The sequence below is a fragment of the Trachypithecus francoisi genome, unplaced genomic scaffold, assembly GCF_009764315.1.
Source record: "Trachypithecus francoisi isolate TF-2019V2 unplaced genomic scaffold, Tfra_2.0 Lachesis_group17, whole genome shotgun sequence".
In the NCBI taxonomy this organism is placed as follows: domain Eukaryota; kingdom Metazoa; phylum Chordata; class Mammalia; order Primates; family Cercopithecidae; genus Trachypithecus; species Trachypithecus francoisi.
Genome location: NW_022681462.1, coordinates 75,721,513 through 75,734,400, shown reverse-complemented (window position 1 = coordinate 75,734,400; position 12,888 = coordinate 75,721,513). Strand labels below are relative to the sequence as shown.

At 37.1% G+C, this 12,888-nt stretch overlaps 1 protein-coding gene across 12 annotated transcripts in view; it reads left to right on the top strand.

Annotated features, from left to right (window-relative positions):
• Positions 1 to 12,888, top strand: part of BIRC6 (baculoviral IAP repeat containing 6) — a 262,265-nt gene that overhangs the window by 167,895 nt on the left and 81,482 nt on the right. For all 12 annotated transcript variants that reach the window (XR_004428401.1, XM_033176091.1, XM_033176090.1 and 9 more), the window contains 4 exons: positions 2,872 to 3,003; positions 3,440 to 3,604; positions 7,644 to 7,817; positions 9,369 to 9,565. Coding sequence is in view for 11 of the 12 variants with exons in the window: in XM_033176091.1 (XP_033031982.1) it covers positions 2,872 to 3,003; positions 3,440 to 3,604; positions 7,644 to 7,817; positions 9,369 to 9,565 (668 nt within the window). In the remaining variant the exon portion in view is untranslated. The remainder of the gene's footprint in view (positions 1 to 2,871; positions 3,004 to 3,439; positions 3,605 to 7,643; positions 7,818 to 9,368; positions 9,566 to 12,888) is intronic.

The window sequence follows — 12,888 nt, the reverse complement described above, 5'->3', positions numbered from 1 at the left end:
TTTTGTATTCTAATATAGGTATTTTATTTTTTCATGAAATGTAATGATATTATTTGAAAACTGTCGCTTTTAGACTTGCTTTTAATCTTTGTAAGTAGGATCAGAGCAGCTTTTAATCTAAGGCCAGACTTACTGTAATTATTGGTATTTTTTTATAAACCAGTGTTGTCTAGTTTGGTGACTGTTAAGCACATGAAATGAGACTAAGAAACTAAATTTTTAAATTGAATTTTTAATTTTAATGAATTTTACCTTTAAATATGTACTACATTAGAGTAGAATTAAAGTACCAGGTTTGAAAATGCATTTCTAAATCCCATTTGACCCCACTATTAAGGCTCTGTCCTTATGAGTACTCTGTTAGGAATTCACTAGATGTCTAAGAACACAAAGCATTTTATTCCCTGAAACCCTGGGGAGCTTGTTTGCCCTGCTACTTTTCCTGGCCTTCAGTGGTTTGCTCACATATGTTCATCAGTACATGTTGAAGTCTTGAAGACCCTATATAGATCTCTGGAGATTCAGGGATCTCCAGATCTCTAGATGCAAATCTGCATAGATGCGGATCTCTTCTTCCTGGATTCCCGGCTCTTGTATCCTCAGTCTAGGGTGACACCTAGGTTGTGCTGAGCTATGGCCTAGGAATTCTTTTCCAGACAGCTCACACAATCCTAGGGGTCACCTCGTTGGTTTCCTCTCACCCAGGCATCACTGCCCTGCCCTGCCTGATGCTCAGGGTCTGAAAAGTATTATATTTCTAGTTAATGGTTATTTCAGGTGGGAGAATGAACCTGATCCTTATAATTCCTTCTTGGCCAGAAGTGGAATTCTAAAACAGAGCAGCTTTTTGCATCCATTCCAGTACAGAGAAAAAAATAAAATAGAAATTTGTATTAAAAAATAAAAAATGAAATTAATATTAGAAACCAGAGCAGTTTTAAAAGGAAGTTGAGAAAACTTTTTTCAGTGTTTGAATGGCTTTTATTCTTTATACTTACTTTTGAAATAAGGGTAATAAATGAAAATTGGCTAAACTTCTAATTGCACTAAGTAAATTGTTACCTAATATTCTTTATGTATTTTTCTTACCTGATTATGCTATGAATTTTTTTTTTTTTTTTTTTTTTTTTTGAGACGGAGTCTTGCTCTGTCGCCCGAACTGGAGTACAGTGGCCGGATCTCAGCTCACTGCAAGCTCCGCCTCCCAGGTTCACGCCATTCTCCTGCCTCAGCCTCCCGAGTAGCTGGGACTACAGGCGCCCGGCTAGTTTTTTGTATTTTTTTAGTAGAGACGGGGTTTCACCGTGTTAGCCAGGATGGTCTCAATCTCCTGACCTCGTGATCCGCCCGTCTTGGCCTCCCAGAGTGCTGGGATTACAGGCTTGAGCCACCGCGCCCGGCCTATGCTATGAATTAACTTTGTGAATTTCTTATTATTTAAATGTTTCACTCTGACCTGTATCAGTATGTTTGCCACTTTTGGTTGCTTGGTTGTTTTTGTTAGTAAAATGTGTTGTTGCACCATGCATTTGTAACGTGTATAAATTTTTTACTTCACAAAACTGTCTATAGGCAATTAGTGATTAGTATTAACAAGCTGTATAAATTGAAATCACTTTTCATCTACTAAAAACTATAAAATGGGAGTTATTGCAAAAGATGTTGTTTATTGTTTTATTGTCTCAACCTTTTTAACATAAAAGACTGGGTCATAATTGTGTTAAATTAGGGAAGTAAAAAGAGAATTGAGGTAGATGCAGTGGCTCATGCCTGTAATCCCAGCACTTTAGTAGGCTGAGGCAGGCAGGTGGCTTGAGCCCAGGAGATCGACAACAGTCTGTGCAACATGGCGAAACCTCCTCTTTACTAAAAATACAGAAATTCATGGCATGTGCCTGTGGTCTCAGTTACCTGTGAGGCTGAGGTGGGAAGATCACTTGAGCCTGGGATGTTGAGGCTGCAGTGAACCGTGATTACACACACCACTGCTCTCCAGCCTGGGCGACACAGCGAGACCTTGTCTAAAAATAGAGAGAATTGGAGAATTGATAATAGTTATATAGTGAAAAAAATTATGATTTCAAAACAATTCGTTGAGCCTTTAAATTTCTTAATAACTAAATTACATTATATGATCACCCATTTATTTTATAATTTTTAGTGGTGTGCTATATGCCATAGTAATGAAAGAAATAGTCAGAGAGTAATAACAGTCTGTGAAAGCCCTTAATATTCATTTTTTAAAGTAAGACACATTAAATTTTAAAACACATTATTTTGTTGTCTAAGATTCCTGTGTTTGTCCTAAATAAAAATTAACAGAACAGGAAAGCGGTTACAGAAATTTATTCCTTTATACTTTCATTTGCAGTATAAGCAGAAGTCTAGTTTAATGCTGTAGACTGAATCTTGCACTTGAGTCCCATATTTGCCATATACAGATTATATCAGTAGCCTTTCTAAGGCTGTTTCTTCATTTTGAAAATAACATTCTTTCTTGATTTCTACATTGTGAGGACTGAATTAGATGCAGTTGCCAAGCACATTGAACTATGGCTAAAATAAAGCAAGTTTTCATGCTACTGGTTTTTTATTGTTTCTGGAGGTGATACCCTTAAAATGCTGTATATAATACTTTATAAAGATTAGAACTTAAATATTCTGGCTTAAGTACAGTGGCGAGTCTTCTTCATCAATATCAGTAAAGATTAGATATCAGGCTGTTACCTCATGTCATTTCTCCTAAATTCCTTTATATTGCCTTAGTATTAAGGAAAATACTATCTTGCATAATCTTTCTCTGAAATATTTATTACTTCCCTTCTTAATGATTTGGAAAAGCAGTGTGTTTTAGATAATATCTTCTTACAGATACTCCAAGTATCACAGCTAAATTAATTAGTGAACAAAAAGATGACAAAGAAAAGAAAAACCATGAAGAGAAAGAAAAAGTTAAAGCGGAAAATGGATTTCAAGACAATTACAGTGTTGTTGTTGCCTCTGGTATGCTTTTTATTTTTTATAATCTTGATTTTGTTTGGGTTTCTATAAAATACTACTATTTTAGTTACAGGAAATTTATGTAATACCATGTACTAACATAAAAAGCTGACTTGTAATGATGTTTTAATACTAGATTTTTATCTTTATTTTTTTTCAGTTTCCACTGAATGGATTGTCATGTGTATTTCAGAGATTATAGCAGCTAGCTGTAGTTTTTACTTTTTAGGAAAATAGTTATAGATGCAATGCCAAAATTACTTATTTATTGTCATGAAGAACGAATAGAATTGGGAGATTAGATATTGGATTAGAAAGAACATTTCTGTCTTTTGACATTAGCTAGGAATGCATGCCTTATGAAAATATTTTAAAAACACTATTTTCCTTCATATTAGTGTGTTGACTATGTAGAATCTTACTGATTCTTTTCTTTTAGGGCTGAAGTCTCAGTCTAAACGTGCTGTGTCAGCTACACCACCTCGCCCACCATCCAGGAGGGGGAGGACAATACCTGATAAAATAGGAAGTACTTCAGGAGCAGAGGCTGCCAACAAAATAATTACTGTCCCAGTGTTTCACCTGTTTCACAAACTCTTGGCAGGTAATATTCCACAATTAATAAACATCAAAGAAATTTTAGTAGCCTTAAAACTATGTAAATCAGAGGCACAGTCACCAAAATCATTTCAATCAGGTGCTATTGATGAGATCAATGAGTTAGTGAGACTTCCTCTTCCATACAGTTCCTCTGAAGAGAAGTGAGAGCAAAGTAGTAATCTATTACATGTCCTGTTTAACCCTGTCAAGTTAAATATATTTCTATTTCACTGGTTTTCTAAGTTTTTCTGTCAGTGTGCCATGAAATGATTGATGAAATAAATATTTAGAGAGTTCATGATAAGTTATTTAGGAAACATCGTGGGGCAAATTTGTAGGACTAGTTCAAACAGTGGGACTCTTAGACCACTGATAGTTAAGCCTTATGTTCTTCCCAGATAAAACAAATTTATTGAGCACTATCCTGTCTGTTGTTCAAGGTGATAACTGGTTGGGCATCCCTAATCCAAAAATTCAGTGTCTGATACTTTTTGAGTGCTGACATGACACAAGTAGAAAATTCCACATCTGACCTCATATGACGGTTGCAGTCTAACACAGGTACACAACACACAGTTTATTCAGCGTCCGCAAGAGGAAAAAGACCTTCCCAGCCCCCTTCAGGTATTTTTTAGCATGCTCGATTCCCCCCTACATATCCACAGTGGGTAACAAAATTGCACATGTACATGCCAGACGTGCCAACAGCAGGTTTCCCATGATGCACCATATGGTGCCAACATGTATGTGCATTACTGTTTTTTTGCTCTGTGGTGTTGGAAATTTCAAAAAGGCCCCAGATGCCCCTATGGGTAATAGTAATAAAAAGAGGAAGTATTTATGTTTATCTGTAGCACAGAAAAACAAGCTATTGGAGAAACTGGACAGCAATGTAAGTGTGAAACGTCTTTCAAGAGAGTATGGTGTTGGAATGACCACCATATATGACCTGAACAAACAAAGATAAACCATTGATGTTCTCTGCTGCAAGTGGTGGATACAGTTTAATGAAAAATAGAAAAAGCACTTCATAAAGCTAAAAGTGAACATATTGATTGTGTATTGAAATAGTGAATCCATCAGTGTTGGCAGTGAACATGTGCCTCTTAATGGTATGCTGATCATGAAACAAGTAACGATCTATTATGATGAACTGAACGTTGAAAGGGACTGTGAATATTCAACACACTGGTTGCAGAAGTTTAAGAGAAGATACGACATTACATTTTTAAAGATTGGTGATAAAGCATCTGATGATCATGAAGCAATGGAGAAGTTCTTTGATAAATTTGCCAAAGTCATGGCTGATGAAAATCTGCTCCTAGAACAGTTGATAATGCTGATGAAATATCACTGTTCTGGTGTTATTGTCCCAAAAAAGACACTGGACTACAGTTGATGGGACAGCCCCTCCAGGAATTAAGGATACCAAGGACAGAATAACTGTCCTGGGATGTCCTAATGCAACTGGCATACATAAGTATAAACACGCTCTGATAGGCAAAACCTTTCACACTTGTTGTTTTCAAGGAGTGAATTTCTTACCAGTCCATGGTTACACTGACACAAAGGTATGGATCACCACAGATATCTTTTCTGATTGGTTTCATAAACATTTTGTACCAGTGACTTGTATGTACTTCCCGTAAGCTAGACTGAACGATGTAGGAGTTTGTTATTACTTGATATCCCCCAGTTCATCCTCCAGCTAAAATTCTCAAAACTAATGTTTATGCTGTGTACTTTCCCTCAAATGTGACTTCATTAATTCAACCATGTGACCAGGGTATCTTTAGATCAATGAACAGAAAATATAAATTCCCTTTCTTGAACAGCATGCTGGCAGCAGTGCACAGAGGCATGGGTGCAGAAAATTTTTGAAAGGAGTTTAGTATAAAGAATGCCATATATGTTGTTGCCAATACTTGGAACACAGTGACAAAGACACAGTTGAGCATGCCTGGCACAACCTCTGGCCTGCAACTATGTTTAGTGATAATGATGAACTGTGTGTGACTTTGAAGGATTCTGTATGTCAAGTGAAAAAAAAAGATGTCTGATCTCTTTACATATGTAAAAAATATACCTTCAGAGTTCAGCAGTAAGCTGGAAGAAGTAGATGTCAAAGAAGTTTTCAGCTTTGATAATAATGCTTCAATTATTCATTCATTGACTGGTGGTAAAATAACTGAAATAGTTTTGAGTCAGGGTGATGATAGTGTCAAAGAAGATCAAGTTAACACCACAGAAAAGGTGCTTATAGAAGAAGACATGGTGAAAATGTATGGTGGGCATACTGAAGGACTAGGGCAGCGTGCATTAACAACAGAATGACAAACCTTGTCAGTTTTCAAAATCGAAGAGAGTCTTCTGAGCTAAAAACCATGTTAATGAGGCAGATGACTCTGCAAGAAGAATTTTTAAGAGCCTTCCAGCAGAATGTCTCTTCATCCCCTGTAGGATCCACTTCCTGGTCCCTCAGCTACTTCTGATGTTTCTTCTTACCTAAAAAACACAGTCTGTAGTAACCTTTTAATAAAAATACAGCATCATAGGTGAAGACTGAAAGCCTGCTGCTGTTTGTGGTTGCTTTTTCCTTTTTTTTTTTTTTTTTTTTGAGATTAAGTTTCACTCTTGTTGCCCAGGCTGGAGCACAATGGCGTGATCTCGGCTCAGTGCAACCTCTGCCTCCTGGGTTCAAGCAATTCTCCTGCCTCAGCCTCTCGAGTAGCTGGATTACAGGTGACCGCCACCATGCCTGGCTAATTTTTGTATATTTGGTAGAGACAGGGTTTCACCGTGTTGACCAGGCTGGTCTTGAACTTCTGACCTCAGGTGATTCACCTGCCTCAGCCTCCAAAAGTGCTGGGATTGCAGACATGAGCCACCATGCCTGGTCCTTTGGTTGGTTTTGTTTAATAACTGAAACAGGTATCCTGGTGATGCTACTATGCTGCTTATTTGCCCTGACACATTATTTTTTCACTCTGTTAATGGTATGTCATATTTTTACTGTTAAGTACTTAATGTGTGAATAAATGTAAGAAAACGATTGCCTATCGGTAGCATGTAGATTAAGAGTCAGGAATGATGATGATGCCTAACAGTCACACATTGTTGGCATGGGTGGCTGAGATAGTGACACCTTTGCTTTCTGATGGTTCAGGGTACACAAACCTTATTACAGGCACAAAATAATCAAAAATACTATACAAAATTATGTTAAGGCTATGTATATAAGGGATGTGTGTATGTGTGTATACACACAAACAAATTTTGTGTTTCCACTTGGATCCCCTCCCTAAGATAACTCATTGTGTACGTGCAAATATTAGAAAATGCAAAAAAAAAAAAAAAATCTGAAATCTGAAACAGTTCTAGTCTCAAGCATTTTGGATGAGGGATACCCATCCTCTATTTTATCACCGTTTTCATGCTGTATTAAAATGAAGTTGCCAACTCAGTTCAAAGGAATTTTTCTTCTTAGCTTTACATTATTGATTCATGGTGGAGGTCAACTAACTATTGACTGGTGGGTTGGATACCTCTGTCCGGAGAGGTCCTTGTGACATGACATTTCTCATGGCCCATTACCTAGGTGATGTGAGTCTCCCCTTCTGCCTGGAATAAACTTTTGTTGGAATACAGCTATGCCCGTTTACTAGTGTATTGTCCATAGCTGCTTCTCTGCTACAATGTAGATTAGCAGTTGTAACAGAGACTATATGGCTCCCCTAGCTCAGAGTATTTATTAGCTGGCCCTTTATAGAAAAAAATGGCCCACATCAGATTTATGGGAATGTCTGTTCCTTTGTTTATGTTTTGCCCATGACTTTTTAACACTTTGTAGACAGTATTGTTCATTATGTCAGAAATAAACTCACTTTTTGTAAACTTTCTAATGGCTGTTGAATTTTTTAATTGTTTTGAAATTGGTTTCAGAATCAAACTCTTGCCTATAATTTAGTAAAAGTAGTTAATAATTAAACCAAGTAAATGTTTCTTTCTTAGTGTCCAGATTTAACTTAGTTATATCATTTTAGGCCAGCCATTGCCAGCTGAAATGACACTTGCCCAGCTTTTAACTCTCCTATATGACCGAAAACTTCCTCAGGGTTACCGCTCAATAGATCTGACTGTTAAATTGGGATCAAGAGTTATAACAGACCCAAGTCTATCAAAAACAGATTCTTATAAAAGACTACACCCTGAAAAAGGTATGTGCGTAATGCTGCTTTAAAAATTACAGTCTGTCATACAAAGAGGCAGAGATTTCTATAGCTAATGACTTAATTGACTTGTGTTTTTATTATATCAACGTAAAATATAATTTTTTTATGACTGAATTTTTGTAAATATAGAAAATGGCCATGATTTCATTTGGAAACTAAGTTGCATTACTTCTTATAACATCATTTGTTTCATGAGTGCGTGTACTTTAATTTCTAATGTTTCTGTGAGAGCTATGTGAATTGTTTTATAATAAAAGTGAGAAACTCAACTTACAACTTAGTTATAATTTATATTGAGTGGCATTTCATGCATATAAACATGTTTTCTCATGTAATTGGGATCACATATTTGTTTTTTACTTATATATTCCATAATTTTTTTTTTATTTTTTTTCCCCAGAAAGAGTCTTGCTCTGTCTCCCAGGCCAGAGTGCAGAGGCGCAATCTCAGCTCACTGCAATCTCTGCCTCCCGAGTTCAAGTGATTTTCCTGCCTCAGCCTCCTGAGTAGTTGGGATTACAGGCACCCACCACCATGCCTGGCTAATTTTTGTATTTTTCGTAGAGGCAAGGTTTTACCTTGTTGTCCAGGCTAGTCTGTAACTCCTGACCACAACTGATCTGCCCGCCTTGGCCTCCCAAAGTGCTGGGATACAGGCATGAACCACCGCACCTGGCCCTTATATTCCTTTAAAAATTTTTGAATGTCCATTTTTGAATTGGCTATTTTTTTATACAAATGTAAGAAAATTTATTTGTTTCCCAATCATTGAAACGTTGTGGTTGTTTCCAATTTTTTACTCCTATAAATGCTATATAAGTAATTTTCATAGTGTGAGTATGGTATGAACTTATTTAAACTTACCATCTTTTTCATGAGTAAAATTCAATCTTTAGTTGTTGGTCTTTTGTATTCTTCAGCAAATTTTGGTACATTTTCTTTGCCCAGTTTTTGAGCATGATTATTTCTCTCTTTTGTTTTAATATTTAAAGGGTCTCCTTACATGATCTTTTGGTTTTCTTTTGTGAGTAATTCAGAGTTAAACTAATACGGTATATGGTATAATTTTTTGTTTTCAGTAAGAGAAGTCTTTGTCATTAATTTTTCTTAATAGGATACTTTAGAGCATATTATTTGCTATGAGTACTTTTGAGAACTTACTTATTTTAACATAGGATATAAGTTATAAGTATGCCCTAAAGGACGGTGCGTCTCAGACTTTAGTATGCTTACAAATGACCTGCGTCATAGTGTTAAAATGGAGATTCTTCATTTCAAACAAGCTTGCAGGTGATGCCCATGCTACTAGTTCATGAACCATTCTTCCAATAACAAGACTAAAGAAGGTAGTATCATAAGTCATTTAAAGGTCATTGTAGTATCTAGCCATAATACAACTATATCTAAATAAATGATGTTTTGTGCTCTTTTTTGAGTAGCAAGAAAACAGTAATAATACCTGCTTTTGTAAATGAAAGAATGTTATAAAAATGTACACTTTCTTACCTATTCAGTTATTTGTAATTTATTGTCTAGATCATGGAGACTTACTTGCTAGCTGTCCAGAAGATGAGGCTCTCACTCCAGGTGATGAATGCATGGATGGGATATTGGATGAATCTTTGCTTGAAACCTGTCCCATTCAGTCACCATTACAAGTTTTTGCAGGAATGGGTGGACTGGCTCTTATTGCTGAAAGACTACCCATGTTATATCCAGAAGTAATTCAACAGGTAAGATAAGATTTCCTAATTGAGTGTATCATTCTATAGCTAAACCCTTCATTCTTTTTATGTTTGTTTTTTAATGTACTTGGATTAACTTTGTAGAAATACCCTTTGCTTTATATTTTTTGAACATTATATAACTCTTTCAATGATCAGTCTGTACAGAGCTTTTTTTTTTTTTTTTTTTTTTTTTTTTTTTGAGATGGAGTCTTGCTCTGTGGCCCGGGCTGGAGTGCAATGGCCGGATCTCAGCTCACTGCAAGCTCCGCCTCCCAGGTTTACACCATTCTCCTGCCTCAGCCTCCCGTGTAGCTGGGACTACAGACGCCCGCCACCACGCCCAGCTAGGTTTTTGTAATTTTTAGTAGAGACGGGGTTTCACCATGTTAGCCAGGATGGCCTCGATCTCCTGACCTCGTGATCCGCCCATCTCGGCCTCCCAAAGTGCTGGGATTACAGGCTTGAGCCACTGCGCCCGGCCTGTACAGAGCTTCTTGACCTTTAGTGGGTATGGAAGAAATGTTGAAGATTAAGCACATTTGCCAAACTTACTACACTATAGCATTTATCTTGATTTCATGGTTGTAACACTAGCATTCTCTTTTCTATACTGCTTTAAGTGTGATATTTATCAGAGATATTATTGGAAATAGGAGAGTAAAATAGGAGTGTATACTGCTATCAATATATATCTTTTTGTTTACCTTTTATTCCTGTTTCAGGTGCCATTTCCATTTTTGGTGGTTTAAAAACATAACCTATTCCCATGTTCATTTACGATGCTGTCAATGTCTGTGCTTTCCATGCTCTTGTATCAATCAGTATGAAGTTTGGTGCATGGAGAGTTGTAAAAACAAAACTTTATGTTTGTCGAATGAAGTAGGGGAATTATTCTGTTTGATTTCATGTTGGGGGTGTGTGTGTTTGTGTGTGTGTGTGTGTTTATTTTGGTATAGTAGCTCTAAACTCTATTCTAGTTTTCTGAGCTGCTATACCAAAATACCACAAACTGCCTGGCTTAAAACAACTGAAATTTATTCTCAACAGTTGAGGAGGCTGTAAGTCTGAAATCAAGATGTCAGCAGGGCTATGCTCCCTCTGAATTTGGGCTATAGGGAAGACTCCTTCCTTGCTTCTTCCTGGCTTCTATTGGTTGCCAGTAGTTATTGCTGTTCATTGGTTTGTAGCTGTATCACTTTAATTTCTGCCTACATCGTCATATGGGCATCTTTCCTGTGTGTCCCTATATCTCTCTCTCCTTATAAGGACACCAGTTATTTAATGTAGGGTCCTCCAAACCATTATTTCCTCATCTTAACTTGATTACATCTGCAAAGGCCCTATTTCCAAATAAGGTAAACTTCATAGGTACTAGGGGTTAGGACTTAAACATATCTTGGGAGGACAAAATGCAACCCCCAATAATACTTATTTATGTTATTGCTTACCTACTATTCAAAAAGATATTTTTATTATAAGGTGATATAACTATGTTATAAGGTGATTGACACAGAATAAGTAAAATTTTATTTCTTACTAGACAATGACATAATTACTCAAAAGTTTGAAGCAGAAAAGACCCCAACATTTTCAGCATTATTATTGTTCAACATAAATGATTTTTTCTAATTTAGTATTCAGTGTGGTTCACTATATTGATTAGTAACTGGAAATGGGGTCCTGGTAATACATACCTAAGGATGTGAAAGTGACTTTTGAATTGGGTACTTGGCAGAGTATGGAATACTTTTGAGTAGCATGATTTAAAAAAAAATCTAGATTACTTTGAACAGATTGTTAGATAAAATGTGGATGATAAAGCTTCTGCCAGTGAGGGCCTAGATGAAAGTAAGGATCATAGTGGATAAAACCTATAATGTCTTAGAGAATATCTGAATTGTCATTAAACAGACTTGGTATACATACGGTGTTTAAAGTGCTGACAAGGAGGTTTAGAAGGAAATGAGGAACGCGTTACCAGAACCTGAAGGAAAAGGGATCTTTGTCATATAGTAGTGGAAATATTAGCTCATTGTGTCCTAAATGTAGAAAGCAGCACTTGATGTAATGAACTTGGATATTTAGCTGAGATTTCCACACAAAGTGGTGAAGGTACAACTTGTTTTTTTCTTGCTGCTTATAGTGAAATGTGAGAGGAAAGATAGAAATTGAGAGAAGAACTGTTGAAATACAAGCAATTAGTGCTTGTCAATTTGTGAAATTACCTATCCAGATGACAGAAGGTGCTAAAATTTAGAGATTCACTATCAGAAAAGCATGCTTCAAAGTATAAGCCTAGGGTGAGGCTGGACAACTTTTTGCTAGTGCCTTAGAAACCTCAAAAGTCAGAGTATTCAGTCACATAGAGGGCTCTTTGAAGAGATTAGGCATATAACTCGTGGATTTCCTCGGCCGTCTAAGCAGAAGCCAGGAATAGAGAATATGATGTGATGATGGAAGCACCCAACAGCCATGGAACGTGAGTAGTCTCTGGAAGCTGGAAAAGGTGAGGAACTGTTATTCCCCAAGAGCCTCTAGAAGGAATGCAGCCTTAGATTTTAGTCCCATAAGACCTATTTTGGATTTCTGACCTCTGGAATTTTAAAATGATAAATTTGTGCTGTTTTGAGCCACTGAGTTTGTGGCAATGTGTTATAGCAGCAGTAGAAAACTAATACAGAGTTTGGTCTATAATTGTAATATGCCCTTGTCTGGTTTTGGTGTCAGGATAATACTAGCTATATGGGATGGGTTGAGAATTTCTAATATATCAAATTAGGGATACTGTTAGGTGTGTTTAATAAGAGACACTGGCTAGGCATGGTGTAACCCCAGCCTGTAATCACGCCTGTAATCCCAGCACTTTGGGAGGCCAAGGCAGGAGAGTCACCCGAGGCCAGGAGTTTGAAATCAGCCTGGTCAACATGCCGTCTCTACTAAAAATACAAAAATTAGCCCGATGTGGTAGTAGGTGCCTGTAATCCCAGCTATTCAAGAGGCTGAGGCAAGAGAATTGCTTGAACCCAGGAGGTGGGAGTTGCAGTGAGCCGAGGTGGCGCCATTGCACTCCAGCCTGGGCGACAAGAATGAAACTCCATCTCAAAACAGAAAAAAAACAAAAAAGAGACACTGCAGATAATAACAGTAGTGAACTGGAAGATGTATCAAAAGAAATCATTCAGCTTGGTGCAGCGGCCAACGCTTGTAATCCCAGCACTTTGGGAGGCCGAGGCAGGCAGATCACCTGAGGTCAAGAGTTCGAGATCAGCCTGGCCAACATGGTGAAACCCTGTCTCTACTAAAAATACAAAAATTAGCTGGATGTGGTG